General features: G+C 35.2%; 1 protein-coding gene across 1 annotated transcript; it reads left to right on the top strand.

Annotated features, from left to right (window-relative positions):
* Nucleotides 1–304: 304 nt before the first annotated feature.
* LOC109008029 (very-long-chain aldehyde decarbonylase CER1-like) lies at nucleotides 305–7,655 on the top strand. Its single transcript, XM_018987965.2, has 11 exons — nucleotides 305–418; nucleotides 2,507–2,611; nucleotides 3,200–3,423; nucleotides 4,050–4,282; nucleotides 4,555–4,774; nucleotides 4,926–5,304; nucleotides 5,473–5,589; nucleotides 5,861–6,061; nucleotides 6,328–6,435; nucleotides 6,855–7,031; nucleotides 7,311–7,655. Exons 2-11 carry the CDS (start codon nucleotides 2,552–2,554, stop codon nucleotides 7,476–7,478), a joined length of 1,887 nt encoding a protein of 628 aa, XP_018843510.2. The 5' UTR covers nucleotides 305–418; nucleotides 2,507–2,551; the 3' UTR covers nucleotides 7,479–7,655.
* Nucleotides 7,656–17,890: the final 10,235 nt, after the last annotated feature.

Below are 17,890 nucleotides of genomic sequence, written 5' to 3'. Positions count from 1 at the left end.
TTGTGTAGATTTTTTCATTTGAAAAATGCTTCAACCACATAAGGTGGCCACGATTGTATTTTCGGTAGTTGTTTTGGTAGACTCCGTCTGTAGGAGTAGCACCGTCCTAGTTGGGATGGCCGAAGGATCGATGTATATGAGGTCGGCTCTGTTGGGTAGGCTTCTAATTAATATGGGACAGTATAGATGGAAGAGTAGAGATATAAGTAATTAAATTAAGGAGTTACGTGTACCATTTGTATACAATAACGCATCTATATTTCTCTATAAATGAGGGCAGCTAATTGCATGCACAGATGCAGATTACAAGGCAAAGAAGTTAGCAGTACTGAAGAATATTGTATGGCTTCTAGTTAACTTGCATGCAGACCAGACCTCTCACCAGCAGATCAGTTGGACGCCCCTTTGAAGCTTTAAGGTGCCCCTTAGCTCTCATCTCTCTATCTCTCTCTCTGATCTCTCTCTCGATCCATATTATATAGAACGATGAAATTAACAAAAGCTAGTTAGTTTAGATATCATTATTCTCTAAGATTTGATATATATATATATATACACAAATCATGCATATATATATTCATAAAACGGTACCAACATTAACAAGTCAGATTATCGATCAAAAACTACTTTCTCCAAGTTGTACGGTTGTTCATAACAATCCGGCTAGATTGCTTCTTAATAAGCTAGATAACGCGCGGGGTCTTGCGTCCTCATGCGCGCGCTCATGCAGTTCGATCAACAAGTGACAAGGTCAGGCTGTTTTTCATTTTCTGTTAGTTTTGAGATATATATAGGATGTTCCTTTTTATAATGTCTAATTAATTGATTACGTACTCTCCAAATCTTTGATATTTTGGACGTCCATCATGATGTTAGCATATTATATAAATTTCGATTTTTTTTTCGAATTAATTAAATGCGCGAACCCAAACTATATATCAGAAGATTCATTTAATTTATAACCCCATGCATAAACTATATATTCATGTCCATGCACCCGCTTTTTCACTTTATTTGAACGGACGGTTAAATTATAATTAAGCATGCAAATTGAAAAGTTTTGATAGTTCCGGACGAAGTTCAAAACTTTTGCTATAGAATGTGCTCAAAATATAAAACAGTAACTTTGTATTAATATTCTGTGTTGATCACATATATATATATATATATAAGTCGAGAAAAGGACTGATATATATTTATGAATCACTGTGATTACATAAATTAATTACATGTAGTCAATAAAAGCACCACTTGTCGTTTTGTGGAAATTGGGACACTCGATCGGTACTGCAGCTAGCGCGCATGAGACGTCACTGCCGTTCGACCCCTACATAGTACATATACTTAATAACTTGATCGACAACAGAAGAGCATCATATATAAATATATATATATATATATTTATATAAAGTGTTTATGAGATAGAATTTATTGTTTTAACATTTTTTGTTTTCGTTGAAGTTAACGGCAATATATATAACTCTATTAATAGATTGTTGTGCATTAATATATATTGTGCGTGCGTGTGCATAATGACTCTCCAACTTATTGTGAGTGCGTGTGCATAATGGTTTTGTAGGGAAAACATAGAAAATAAAAAAAATATATGTAACTCTATTAAAAAAAAATGATAATCCCAAAGTGCAGAATGTATTTCTTTAGATATTTAGAATGAAATACTATTAATTAAAACTTTTAAACATTTTAATATATATTTATATCTTTTCAAAGTTTTTAATACTATTTTGAAGATCATTTGGTTAAAGCACTGTAATAAAATAAAATGAGATAAAATTATTGGAGTATTTGACTATCTAAATCATAAATTTCACAATTTAGTAATCATAAATATCAAAATTTTATAAACAGAATCACAACAATGAAATATCCTCAACGAGGTTATATAGTTATCTAGCAAAATATAATACAAAGCCAAAATATATAGGAAAAAAGAAAAATAAATCTTATTTGACCCAAAACATGCCATTAAATACCATCATCTTGATTATGCAAACTCAATCATCTTGTTAAAGCCCTGATTGTAGTAGTTAATTTGTTTGTTAAAGTTCTTTTGTAATATTCTATTAATTATATACTTATATAAAAGTTGAAGCAATGTCTTCTAAGCTATATATACCATTAACTATTTTTACAAATTTTATAAAAAAATATATTATTTTTATAAAATAACTGTTTAATCTAACTAGACAAACGTGCTTTGCACGTTACTTTGATCTAGTATATATATATATATATATATATATATTATTTCAAAAAAGTTATAGACATAAAATTTTTTATAAAAATAAATTCATAAATTTATATTAAGTACTATGATATATCATTTCCAATGTTTTATATAATAAAAATAATTTTATAATTTAATATATTATTTCAAATCACGAATTTGTGATTTTGCTTTTTATGAGATTTTTTATAGTTAAAACATTTCTTTATTATTATATCCTATTAAATGTTTAGAAAATCTAAAGACATGTCTATGCAGATATTACACCACAAAAATTGCACCAACAGTGACTCATAATTAAATATGGCTACCAAACCGGGGATCCTCACTAACTGGCCATGGAAGCCTCTTGGCCCATTCAAGGTACATTTGAATTAATTGCAATATAAAACTATATGTGTGTGTATGTGTGTGTGTATATATATATATAGGGATACTGGAATGTATTTTATTAGGTTCTAGATCGATGGATCGAATGGTTGCTTATGATCTGTATAAATTAATTAGTTTGAACATGCAGCTAGCTAGCTAGCTCCTATATTATATATATATATATAAATACCATGCAATAGAAGTCATAAGATTATATGTATTTTCATTGGTACGTACTGTCATAGGCCGGGTTCATTATAAGCACGGTATACGTACGTACGTATAACGACCTGATCGTGACCTTCATTAATGAAGATCATGATGTCAAGGCATCCTGGTGGACGTGGAGTACACGTACGTATGCGGTGATCTTTGGCTCTACATGTAGTACTTGGGGTCGTTGTTCATATAAACCACATGCATTTCAGCTGCTAGCTAGCAGTTAATGTTGTGGAATGTTTTTATTAGGCTTTAGAATCGTTGCTCGTATATATATATTTGCTCTTTTAATTTATATAATTATTAATTTCTCAACTCTCTTTTTGGCATGCATGCATCCTGGTACGTTCGTGAATTAAGTACATGATTTTGGCTCCATGGGTTGTTCATAGCACATACCAGTTCATGGTGAAGGGAGAAAGCGAGAGAGACTTATTCTACTTCCTCATATTTCCGTTTCTTTTGGTGAGGATGCTTCACAATCTCATATGGATTTCTCTATCTCGTTACCGAACCGCCAAAGGCAATAATAGGATTGTGGATAAAGGCATTGAATTCGAGCAGGTTGATCGAGAACGCAACTGGTCAGTAGAAACTCTTTCTCTCTCTCTCTCTCTCATCTCTGAACCAGGAGATGCATCATGCATGAGTGAATTGAATGATTGATCTTACGGATCATTAATTTATACATTGTAGATCAGAATTTTCTTATCATATTTTCTATTATTTATGCCTCTAAAATTAAGTCACATATTAACGTGACATTCTCAATTATATAATTTGAGATAATTATTGTACTCTAATTATATAAGGAAGGTTTTCTACAAAACACACACACATATATATATATATAGTAGCTATCTAGCTAGCAGAATTTGATCCACACGTGTATATATATATATATATATATATATATATATTTATATCGATACAATGCGACAAGCTAGCTAGCACATCCAATACATGAGCTTGCGGTATTAGTTTAAAGTTTGAAAAATGATAGCTATGCATCTTTTTTACAATCATTTATATAATTATATTTTAAACAAACGATAGTCATTTTTATAAAAAGTAATATTACTTTACAAAAATAGTATTATCATGACTTTAAAACATGATTATAAAAGATTGTGCGCGATATCAGTACTGATCAATGTTAACTCGATCAATGTTTAGTTTTTTAATTATTCTGAATTAATATATATTGCAGGGATGACCAGATATTGTTAACCGGAGTTCTATTTTACATTAGTTACATGAAAGTTACCCAAATTCATAAGCTACCAGTGTGGAGAACAAAGGGTGTGGCTATCACGTGTTTGCTGCATGCTGGTCCGGTGGAGTTCCTCTACTACTGGTTTCACAGAATGCTGCACCACCACTACCTTTACTCTCGTTACCATTCCCATCACCATTCCTCCATTGTCACCGAGCCTATTACCTGTAAGATATATATATATATATATATATATATATAGACTAATTCTTGACACTGAATATATATGCTATTTTTTTTTACCATAACGTACTCGCTCCAAAAGCTAAGCTTATTGATTATTAGTCATGCATGATGATCAGTTGACCTTTATTACTAATTGATCTTGGCACGTTTAGCTAGCTATCATATATGCATATATGATCGATATTCAACTATATGTTTGATAATTCTAAACTTGATCGAACTAGTTAATTACCTAGCTCCATGCATATCGCAGCTGTCACTCATCCGTTTGCGGAACACACGGTATATTTCATGCTCTTTGCAATACCAATGCTTACAACAGCGTTCACCGGAACAGCCTCTATCGCATCCGGTTTTGGTTACATCCTTTATATTGATTTCATGAACAACATGGGCCACTGCAACTTCGAGCTCATTCCAAATTGGGTCTTCTCCCTCTTTCCCCCACTCAAATACCTCATGTACACTCCCTCGTAAGTATTACTCTCTCTCAAAACCTCACCATATATATCAACTTTAATCACATATTATATATATATATATATATATGCACACATGCACACTATATATATATAAAATTAGGTCCTGACTCCACCACTTTTGCTTGGACTACTCGATCGACAGGTTTCATTCTTTGCATCATACCAAATTCCGCACCAACTACTCACTTTTCATGCCTATATATGATTACGTCTATGGTACCATGGACAAATCCTCGGATGCTCTATATGAAGTTTCCCTCCAAAGACCCGAAGAGTCACCCGATGTCGTACATCTAACGCATCTTACGACGCCCGAGTCCATCTATCATCTACGGCTAGGATTTGCCTCCTTGGCCTCCAGGCCCCACTCGTTTCAATGGTACTTGAGGTTGTTGTGGCCATTGACATTATTTTGGTCTGTGATTATAAATTGGATCCATGGCCGTGCTTTTGTTCTAGAGAGGACCACCTTCAAAAACCTCAAATTGCACTCTTGGGTGGTACCAAGATACCATAAACAAGTAAGAAATTTAATTTGGGTATGAAAATATTTTGAGAATATTTCCTATCATCGTTAAGAAAATCAGTGAGAAACTTTTATTAATTGATACCTGTTGTTTTTATCATGTACAATTCACTTCAGCTGGTTGTTTTTTTAATTTAAATTTCCTGTTTTAAAAAATCTGCAGTATATATCACAATGCCGAAGAGAGGCTGCCAGGCTCCTCAATAGCTTGATTGAAGAAGCCATACTAGATGCTGAACTGAGAGGAGTGAAAGTGCTAAGTCTAGGTCTTCAGAACCAGGCAAGTAAATCCAGCTATCTAATATGTTATTTTAATTTGTTTTTTGGTCCTATAATTCAACGTAACTTTACACCACGAGGAGGACATAACAATCCTCTCCCTTACACCTTCAATTTTTAGTGCTTGGTATAATCGAGAACTTGATGTTTCAACTCCCCCATTCAAAGAAATTAGAACCTCATCCTCACGAGCTTCTTAATTAGTTTCTACGTACGTACCACGAGTGCTGATCACCTTAAAGTACTGAGATTTTATATATGTAAATTTCCAGGGAGAGGAACTTAATGCGAATGGTGAGCTTTACATCCAAAAATTTCCTCAGTTGAAAATAAAGCTGGTGGATGGAAGTAGCTTAGCTGTGGCTGTGGTACTAAACAGCATTCCAAAGGGAACAACCCAATTGATGCTTAGGGGCAATCTTACTAAGGTTGCTTATGCCATTGCCGAAGCTCTATGTGAAAATGGAATCCAGGTGCGACGTTGTAACTGCTATGAATTAAGTTCTTAAGACATGAATTGATCATGATTAATTAATATTAATCGCAGTTTATTATCTCTCGGAGTCACTAGTACTGAAACCCCAATTAAGCTGCTCAAACAAGAAATAGCAGAACAATATTATAAAGCTTTCCAATTTCATTGTCTATTGTGAAGCTATATGACGTACGTACACTGAAGGGACGTTACTCATGTTCTTGAAAAACTCCATAATTAATAGTTATAATCTTATATCCTCAGGTGGCAGTTTTATATGAGGATGAATATGATAAGCTTAAACAAAGGCTCACGGCCTCCAACTCAAAAAGTGATAACTTGGTCCTATCAACAGGTTACGCTGATCAGAAGGTAAAAGTTTGCGACCATTTATGTATATAAATAATTGCATGATTGCTTTATGTCTAGCGAGAGTAGTGAACCCTGGCCGTATTGATATTAACTGAGATCTTATTTAATTATTATAATTTTTTTAAATTCTCATATAAAATATAATAAATAATTTAATTTTTATAAATATCAAAACATATAATATTTAAAAATAATATTTTAATAATATTTTATTTCAATTTCAATTAAGTTTTATCTTAACTTATCTTATCTGTACAAAACTATCTTAACATTTTCCCCCAAAGGAACTTTTATAACAGAGATCTAGGACACAAAAAAAGTGTTTAAGTAAAATACTACTACATACATGCCAGTAAATTTGATTAATTAATCAACATACATTGATCAAACGTACGTACGTCGAGTACTTTTACGTGCAGATGACATGGCTGGTGGGAGATGGATGGGCCGAAGACGAACAACTGAAAGTATCGAAAGGAACATTATTCATTCCTTTTTCTCAGTTCCCACCGAAGAAACTGCGGAAAGATTGTTTCTACCACAGCACACCGGCAATGATCGCCCCCGCATCTTTCGCGAATATGCACTCTTGTGAGGTAAGCTGCAATTAATTATAATTAGTGGCTCAAAATGTTTTCGATCTTAATTTAATTTACTACACATACATATAATTTAGGATATAATTAACAGACGCGCACTTTGCTAATTGGATCGGTCGAGGCTTTCATTTCAATACATATAAGATTATCGAATGATGCATGCAGAGACATTGATTGTCATTTAACCTATTTTGCCTGTTCGATCGACACATTCCATATATATTAATCTATATATATATACATATATATATATATATATATGTACGTATGCAACAGAATTGGCTGCCAAGAAGAGCGATGAGTGCTTGGCGTATTGCTGGAATATTGCATGTATTGGAAGGGTGGAATGTGCACGAGTGTGGTAGCATGACCATGTTCAACATCGAGGAGGTATGGCAAGCATGTCTTCGACACGGATTCCAACCTCTGATGACGCCCGCCTAGCTAACCATCTAGCAAGTTCCAAATTAAAAGGGATAAATAAATATAAGGGGATTAAGATGATAGATCTATCCCTAGGTACGTAGGTGAAAGATTTGTGTTTCAAATTTCAATGCTAGATTGTCATTATTGTCGTCTAAAACAAGGGCCGGATATATAGGCTCAATATTCAGGTTGTTGTGATCTAGAATATATATATATATATATATATATAGTACTAAATGTCATGTTTCGCTTTCGTACTAATCATGATCTCTTCTTGTGATCTCTGCGCTGTCTAGTTAATAATTATATTCCGTGGAACGAATTTATATCTAATACTTATTGGTAAAATTCTAAAGGAAAAGCAATATTATTTGTCGCCTTGCAATACTATGATCATGATCTAACGTGAGTTTCTGGCGTAGCGGAACGACGTGAAGCAGAAAGAAAACAAAAACAGAGTACTTGCAAAAACTGTCTTCCGAAATTAACACAAGCTGAAAACTAAATCACCACCTTCTCATTCAATCTTTTAATTAATAATCTCTTGTATAATAGTGATCAAAATATATAGTAGATGATAGTGCCGGCTTAATGGTATGTAAGGCTTCAAAACTAAAAAATGTGGTATTTATTTAAAATTTTTTTGAAAAAATAAATAAAAACCATTTAATTTAATAAAATTTTAAATAATTTTTATAAATTTCATTGTGTGCAAGGCCTATAATACTAAATTTAATATTCAATATAATGATTTTTTTTATAAGTAATACAATGAATTATTTATATTTTAAATAATTTTTTTAAGATCTTGCTAAATTGAGGTACAAAATCTGTATTGAGACCTCATTTTAGATTGTTGTTGCTAAAATAAATTCATAAAATCTGTATTTAAAGATTTTAAATAAAATCTCATTTTATTGAAAAGTTTGAAAATATTTCATATAATAATTCATATTTTATTGTATTATAATTATGAATTACTTAAATTTTACTTTAGGCCTCAATTTTTATTGAGCTGCCCCTGAGATTCATAAAAGAAAAGTGGACAATCGGTAAAAATAAAATACTTGGAAAGGGAAACAATCATTTACGAAGCAAATCATAGATGAAAAAACATAAACACTTAAAAAGGCAGGTTGACGCTGGTTATTCAAGCATTAGCAAGGGATGTTATTTGTGCATTGGCTGGAGTTCAACTTTCACACCGTTTAACAAGATCTTCTAGAATCATTGCATGCAGCTGCCACATTGGTGTGCTTCATCGTCAGGGCTCATCTTGATCTGATTGTAGCTGGAGTATGCGTCCATAAAACTGAGCAGGGTGTGGCCGGCCGTTGAGTCCACTATCAAGTCTTTCCTTGAGAGGGAGAAACTATTTTTAAGACATATTTTGTTCAGGTCGGTGAAGTGCACGCACATTCTCCACTTCCCACTTGCCCTTTTGACCAACACGACGTTGGAAATCCATTCGGGATAATGAACTTCCTGGATAAATCTTGTTGCCAAAAGTCGGTCTACTTCCTCAGCGATGGCCGTGTATTTCTCTGCACTGAAGCTACGACGCTTTTGTTTGACTCTCTTGGCTTCAGGATTCAAGTCGAGGCAGTGTTTTGCTACAGCCATGTCGATGCCGAGCATTGCTTCATGACTCTAGGCGAACACATCCCGATGCTCGATGAGTAGTTGCTTCATGGATTGGCTTAACTTGCTAGGCATCTTAGACCCCATTCGTACAGTCCGTTCTAGTTTTTAGGGATCCATTGGTATCAAAACTAAGGGTTCGTTAGGTTCGGCTTGCCTCAGTGCGTCTTAATCCCTTACTTCCCTATCCAACTCTATTAGGGCCGGAGGTGGAGGCGAGGTTGTTTTCCCGTGGTCCTCCTTGAGGGCCTGTACAACTATTGCCTTAGACTTCATTTCTCGAGTGTGGCAGTCTCATGCAGTATGTTGCTCGCCACACATTTCCCCTACTCTGGATGGGGTCGGGAACTTCACTTTTAGATGATACATGGAGGTTACCACCTTCATCGGATTCAAGGACGGACGTTCCAGAATTGCATTGTATGAGGACAGGGCCTTTATTACTAAGAAGTCTATCATAAGGGACATTGTTTTAGGGGCGGTTCCGGCCAATATGGAGAGAGCGATTGCTCCGACTGGTTGGATTGTGTCTCCTGTGAATCCCTTGAGAGGGGTTGGTGCAGGTCGCAACCGATTGGGAGGGATCCCCATCTTAGTGAATGCTTCCTAGAAGAGGACATCGGCGGAGCTGCAGTTGTCAATCAGAACTCTTCTGGTCCAAGAGTTGGTGATTTGTGCTGTTACTACCAGGGCATCATCATGTGGGCGTGACAAGCCTTCTCCATCTTGTTCACTAAAGGTTATAATATATTCCCTAGCTTGATCCTTGTTGTGGAGGGATGGTTTGTAGGCTGAGAATACTTCTTCATACCTGGCCCTCCTTGCATGGGCTTCCTTGCCGATGAGGTCGTTCCCTCGGCATATCCTCCTGCTATAGTGCTGATTTTGCCTATAGGGGGTTCTTCCCTGTCTGAGCTTCTTTGATGTGGAATCTCTCGGCATGGGTTCGTGGTTCTTCTTCTATCGGGGCTCCCTCCACTCCTCCAAGTAGAGTTTCGATCCCTGCGAGTTGGGCTATGACTTCTGCTAATGGGGCTTTGATTATGATATCTCCAAGAATAGGGGTGGTAGTCTCGTTGTGACCCATCCCTCTCATCTTCATATTGTTCAACTCGAAACCCAGCATCTCCAAGCTTTTTCTTCCTGGTATAGCAATCTTGAGTATTGTGCTCGCTGCTCCTATGAAAGGAACAATATTTGGGATGCGATGAATCTCGTCTTCGCTCTTCTCGCAAGTTTAGGTCCTCCTCAGCTTCAACCGTTAGGTTAGAATGTATACGAGGACCGGATCTTCCTTGTTGGGCCTGTTCTTATATGCCCTCTTTTTGTAGCCCCCTTGACCCGATCCTTTGTGGCGGTCTGCTGTCTTTTTGTCCACTTTCTCCAAGTCACTCTTTTTGGGAGCAGTTAACGTCCGAAGAGTATCTTCCTCGTTTATGTAACCGCCAGCGTGGTCCATAAACTCAATTAGAATGGTAGGGGTCCTTTGGGCGATTTCCGTCATAAAGGGGTTACGAGGCCAGATTCCTCCTAATAGGGTGGCCAAGGTAATCTTTTCGTCTTGGTCAACTGTCGTCATTCATTCCTTGTTGAAGCGGGAGAGATATGACTTGAGGCTCTTGTCGTCCCTTTGTCTAATAGTCAAAATGTATGTTGCCGGTCTCCTCCTTGTTCGGCTGGCCATGAACTGTGTTAGAAAAAGATGTGCCAGCTCGTTGAAACTACCCACGGTTCCAGGTCGTAAGGACCCAACCACGCTCGTGCTGCTCCCTTCAAAGTGAGGAGAAAATGTTGTGCCCTCGACCCCCACGTGTTAGTTTTATGGAGTTCGTGACATCGGGATGATGACCACACGGATCACGCACCCCAAAGACCAGTGCTCAGAGTGTGTACAACATGCAATGAGTGTACAAAAAGAATATTCGTAGCGGAGAACTAAAAAAGTCTTTATTTATTAAGTACCAGAATTGATCAAAAACAGTAAAATATTATTACAAGATTTATACAGTCATCCGACAGATAAATTAAAGATAATAAATAATATAAGGGAAACAATTCCCATAACGCTGATCAACATATCAGCAACTCAAATCTCCGGCGGAGCTCATCTCTCAGGTTCATACTCGAGCTCTGCATCAGACTCCACCGCACCATAAGACGGAACCGTAGGGTAAAACACCACAATGAGATTATAACATCTCAACAAGTAATTATCCAAAACAACATACAAGAGATTTAAAATACATTAATATAATCACACGTCCCCATATAGACAAATATGCAGAAAACAAAATCACATTCATTTTTTCTAAAAATACACTTTTAATTACTCACGCCCAAAAATCCCATTCTTGGTCCAATCACAACCACTATTATAATATTATGCATGCACCACGGTCTCCCTTATGGACCGTCTACACATTCTGGCTCTCATCGTCACACCATGGGTAACGTCCGTGCATAAGACTTCGTAACGAGTGATACCCAGTTCTGCGCCCAGCGCGTACATGACCAAACATCCTCTAACCTCGCTAGCCAAAAGGTCACAGAATCAGTACAAGAGCGTTACCGTCTCATCCGTTCCCGTCGTCGCCCTGCGAGAAACTAGGGGATGCCACATCAATTTGTTACACTCCCGAGTGACCAGAAGAGCTCCATCGAGATAATGTCCCATCTCGACTTTGGATTGTGATACACACGCTCCCACATATTCAGTCTCAATTCCAAACAGACAACGTGACTTCACAACAATTTTTATTAAAGATGATAAATATGCATTTCAACAGTTATTGGAATATATATTAAATTGCTCAACAGAGGACACACTAGTTATGGGACAACAGAGATCTCACAGACGACGCCACTGTTGACGTCATGTTTCGCGGGCCTGGACAACTCCGAGTAGGCAGTGTACAAGCGATCACCTGCACAGTAACAAAAGGGGGGGACCTCGGGGTCCGTTGATCCTTCGATGCTTAAGTTAGTAATTGATGAGGGAGATAATGAACAGTAGTCAAGGCAAGAGTGTAGAGAGATAGAGATGAAAAAAATTACATTGTTTGCTTCTTGTAGTGTCTTATTTATAGTTACCAACCTGGGCTCCATCATAATGGGGTGTTGCATAGGAGGAGATAATATGCTTGTGTTGTCGATTCGCCGAGCTACTCCTATGGCGTCACCTCGCCAAGCTATGAAGAGCTCAGGGTTGCTGTGTATCGCTCGGGCCATGGGCCGCATTGAATGCAGCACGCCTTCGGCTCTGGGCTGCATTGAATGCAATATGCTTTCTGCCTTGGGCCGCATTGAATGCGGCACACCTTCTCATTAATGCTGGGTGTAAACTGTCGCCAGGCTCTTCATTGGGTACTGAGTACTGGGTTCCTTCTCTCCCAAGTCTAGCCCACATTCCCTGTTGTGCTTCCCATTGTGGACAGGATCCGACCCGGGCATCATGCCTGAACTCTAGGCCATGTGCTACTATCTATCCCAGACCGTATTGTGCACCTAAGCCCTAATCCGGCCCATGTCTCCGGCCCGATTCTACCCAAACCTTATATCTAGGTTGCAACCTGGGTCGTGGCCCTTGGCCCAATGTAAGAGATTTTCCCCATTCACAGAACAATTGATAGTTAAGTGAAGTATGACAATTATAAGTTTGGATAGACCAAAAAAACAAAAGATTAGTTTAAAATATACCACAGTCTAATACAAGTTTAGCAAATTGATCATTAATTTACTAAACTTGTTTAACAAAATGTTGGTTGGTTTGTGGCGCAATTAATCATTTTATGTCATTTTTTACAAGATCAATTGACAGGTCATTAAAGTTTTTGTGCCATTGTTGGTTGAGTCGATTAGGCTCCGCACCAAGTTGAATCATTTATTGTTTTTTAGAAGTTTGTGCTGCAATATTCTCTATATATGATAAATGGTCTTGCATGATAGAAATTTAACAGTTTCATATGATTAATAAAATGTTAAAGAATCTATACTGAAAAAATTTAGACTATTGCAAATTAATACAAATGTTACAGAAGAATATTTATATGTAGTTAGATTATTATACATGTTGTAGATAAAAATAATATTTCTTACCGACAAAGTGATAAATTAAGAAGAGGGTGATGAAATAAACGGTTTTTTATTATTTTATTTTACACACTAACAAATATATGATTTTATATATTTTATATTGTACAATTGGTGATTTTATCTTCACCAATTGAACATTTTTTTCTTCTTTTTTTTCTTGTATTTTTTTTTCCAATCTCTTCTTTAACTGCCTTGCACTACAAGAAATAAAACTTTTTGCGGCAATTTTATGACTATTGGAAATAAAATCGCCGCATAAAGCCTTTAATTGCGGCGATTTTTAAATCGTCACGATCTTTTTATATAGAATTTTTAAACTGGTATTTTACGACGATTTTTTAACTTTTTGTGACGAACATATTCGACACAAATACTAATATAGTCATTTGCAGCGATTTTTCACTTTTTGTGGCGAAACAAATCGCCTGCATATTTAAAAAACTTGTTATGACGATTTTTAAATCGCTGCAATTGCAAAAGTGGGCTTTTGCAGCGATTTTTAACTTTAAAAATCGTCGCAAATATTAATTAGGCTTTTGCAGTGATTTTAAAAATGTTGCAAAAAAGAATTTTTATTTTCGGCCAATTATAAGTCGCTGCTTAATCTCCAATGCGAAGCGGGAAATCACATATATAGTAGATTATATAGTAGATTAATGTATAATTCACTTTTGCGACGATTTTTTGTATTTTTTGCGGCGATATATGGCGTCGCAATAAAGTTTTTTAACTGTTGCGTCATTAATCTACCGTCGATTAGGAAAAATCGCGACAAGAAACAATATTTATGACAAACATTATCGCGGTAATAACATATGCTAATAAAATTTAAAACGCCCGCCTTAAGTTTTCCCGTCATTTCTTTCCCTCTAGCCCTCATTTCTTTCCCCTCCTCCCCCCTCTCTCCCCAATCCGTCTCCTCCCTCGAGCCTTTGCCGCGCACAGCCCGTCGCCAATGGCCCCACCACGCCACCACCTTCTCATCTCGACTGCCACCCCCTCCTTCTCCACTCAGTTTGATTCATGAGCAAGCAAGGTAGTCTCTGCGATGCGATTTCTGTGTCGTCCCCTTGTTCTTCTACAGGTTTAAACCTCTTCGATTTGTTGGTGATTTTGTCATATTTTTTAAATTCGATTTTCCACCTTCATATTTGGATACATTTCTACGAACTTTCATGCAAATTAAGAATCTTGGGTTGAGAGACAGCATGGTTGGGTAGTTAAGGTTTGGGGTTTTGTGGGTTATGCCGCTGTAAGCTTATTAATCAAACATAGAAATTTTTTGGCTAATATTTCGAGGAGCTTTGGGATCCGAAAGATTTTTTTTAATGAAAATAAATTTCTTCAATTGATATGCAGCTTGAATGAAGATTAGGATTTAGGCTTGCGTGGGTTTTATTCCAAATGCTCTAATCAATTTAAAAGCTTTAAAGTGGTTAGATTTAGTTTTAATGTGTTTTATGATAATGAAGCCTATTTAGCTTGGATAAAGATCTGTGGGTTCTGTTTGTGGTTACATATGGTACCAACCTTTAGGAGTATTTCCAAATTTGAGCTATTCTTTCTAGTTGATTAATATGTAGGTGTTTGTAGATGTTGTTCCTAGGATGACAGAGAATTTCCTGGCACTCTGTACAGGTATGATAGAATTTCTCAATTTTGATTATGATTTAAGCCCTTATTCCATAGTTATGTATGTAGTTGAACACTTCTTAAACTAAGTGGTTGCTATTATCATGTTATGAATAATTGGCTTAGATTATATTTCAAGTGGCTGGGTTCATTGGATTTGGAAGACTTATAATTGAATAAGTCTTCCAAATCAGTATGTATTTTTTTACATATTGGGAAATCAGTAGAAATCAGTTTTGCTACTGGGAAATCTTTGCAGTTCAAGGGATCAATTTTGTTTAGGCCTCCATTTTTATGTGTTAAACTAGTAGAAATCAGTATGTATTTTTTTACCTTCTTCTCAAGCTAATAACTAAGTAAACAACTAAGGATTTCATTAGACTTTTGGTTCATACAGAGCAACATCTTGCTGCAATTGCTGTAATTTTCAAGTTTATCAAGAACTATGCATAAATAATTAGCTGATGATTAATAAGTTTTTTGGAGCAGTAATTGGCATCATGATGCTTCTTTTTCTTCTACTGCTCAACTTCCCTAACATGATTTGATTGGTTTATGATCTGTTTGGTAGAGTGGGATTGCCTGAGTGTGTATTAATTTACAAGAAAATATTTCTTTGCCACAAGTGAGTGGGTATTAATGCTCTGAGTGTGTATTTATGCAATATACTATCTTTTCACTGAATAAGCATCTTTGGTTTATCCAGGAATAAGCACTATTTTTTTTTCACTTATATTAATGTGATGTAGGATTATTTAATCTTGAATTCTTGTTATTATTCTTTAGTTTTAATTGAATGTTATATTTTGCTTTTGAGGTTACTGTAAAGGGTATGAAATGCAGTGTAATTCACAAGTATATATTAAATATTGATTATGTAGATCACTTAAAACTCCCATGCAATGCGAAGCTACCACTTAAAATATTGGTTCTTTCTTTGTTTCGAATAAGGCCATTTCCTTTAGAACTTCCTAGTTGATTTAATGTTTGGAGTGTGAATTACATTGATAACTGTTTGGCATTTTTATATCCATTTTGTTGTAGTACTATATAACATAACTTAGTTCCTTAAACCAGTTGCATCAGATTGGTAATACCGAAAGTTAATAGTGTGAGGGTGGGAATATATGAAGCTTTGCATAGCAGTTTCCAGTAAGCTTGTGAAACTTAAAATGGCCCAAATCCTGTGAATTGAAATCTGTAATTGGTAATATTGACATGGAATGGAAAGTTCAACCAAAGAATACATTGGTTTCCCACTATGTTCAACTATTTGTGGCAAATAGTGTTTTGTTTGCTTAATTTTTGTATTTTCTTTTCAATTATAGCTGCATCCAACTTACACCGACTTCAATCTTAAGTTGCTACTTGTATGTGGTCTTCGATATACTTGATTCAAAACAAGTACATTTGGTTAGAGTTGGTTTTGGTACTTGTATGTGGTCTTCTATCTTAAGCTGCAGAAACTACTTGATTCGACGTTTCTGTTGAAAATGTCTCAACTAAGGAAATGGACAAACTAGATACCAAAGCTAGGCTGTCTTTTACATCAGTGGCGATCTTTTAAGTTGATGTAGCAGCAGGCTTCAATTTCAAGAACCTTGGGCAAGTATTTTTCAACCCAATGTAGAGCATTTGTTATTTGAGCTTCTCATCTTAGTAGAATTGATTTTCATATCTTTCTTTTGTGTAATAAGTTGTTATTTGCAGCGATTTATGGAATTATTTGCGGCGAAGTAAGCGCCGGAAAATGTCCTGTTTCTTGTAATGTTAAATATTTTTAAAAAGTAAATAAACATGACCACAAAAAATAAATAAAAACAACAAATTCATCAACCCAAACACTATAAACCAATTTGGACATGTTCGGTTATGTTCAATTCTTAAGATTTTTTTAAGGAAAATCATATCCACTCTTTGCTTAACTAATCAGAAGAATATCTTTGTTTTTAATAAAAGCCTTGAGTTTTAATCAATCAAAACTCATCTGTTTGTTTTACACCTAGATTTTTCCAAACATTTTAAACCAGTTTTTCATTAATGAGATGCATATATTTATTTTTAATAAAAACTTTGAGTTTTAATCAATCAAAAATCATTTTTTTAATACCTAGAAAGATAGAACAAAATTCTTTTTGCAATGCATAAATTTGTTTTTGACAAACCCCTCTTTCAACATTTTCAAACATTTTACTAACTCCGATTTTTCAAATACCAAAATTCTCAATCAAAATAAATAGAAATAACAAACCTAAATTTTCTATAGTGGATACATAAATCATGTATCCACTATAGAAAATTTAAGCTGTAAATTATTGTTCATAAATGCAAAATCTTTGTATTTTCAAAAGAATCAACTTGTAATATGTAATTCCGATAAATAAACGACACATGCATTTGCCTTCAACGTCCACAGTACAGCTGATTCGGCCGGCTAGAAGCTATAAACTTCAATTTTCTTAATGAACGTCCACCCTCACAAAATAACTACTTTTTCCGCTTCAAACCGATCAATTGATTCAATTTACTTCAGCAGGACTGACATATAGGTTTATCTGTCGTGCACCAATTAATACTCCTAGCTCGATTCACAGTGCTGTACGTCTCTAATAGTCATTATAAGAAAATTTAATTTTTGTGATCGTTTAATTACGATAAAAAAATTATTTATAATCAAAATAAATTTATTCTAATTATAAATAATTATTTTATTAAAATTAACTGATAATAAATAAATAACTCTCTTTAATAAATAATTAGTGACAAGAGATACCTTTCGGCCTGACACATCAATTGTCTACATGAGGAGCAGCTACCTAGGCAAGCAATAACAGGGTTTGACAACTTGATTGCTGCATATATCTCCCAACCTAATACCTATATATATATATATATATTATATCTCCCAACCTAATACCTAACGAGAAATGATAAACTATCAACTAATTTATTATTTTTAAATTATTGTTAAATAAAATATTATTTTTTTAAATTTGATTTTGTTTTTGATTTGATAATCTAAAATTTAAAAAAAAATTATATTTTATAAAAAAATAGTAGATAAA

This window comes from Juglans regia, chromosome 14 (genome assembly GCF_001411555.2).
Source record: "Juglans regia cultivar Chandler chromosome 14, Walnut 2.0, whole genome shotgun sequence".
Classification (NCBI taxonomy): domain Eukaryota; kingdom Viridiplantae; phylum Streptophyta; class Magnoliopsida; order Fagales; family Juglandaceae; genus Juglans; species Juglans regia.
This window is presented reverse-complemented; position numbering and strand designations above follow the sequence as displayed.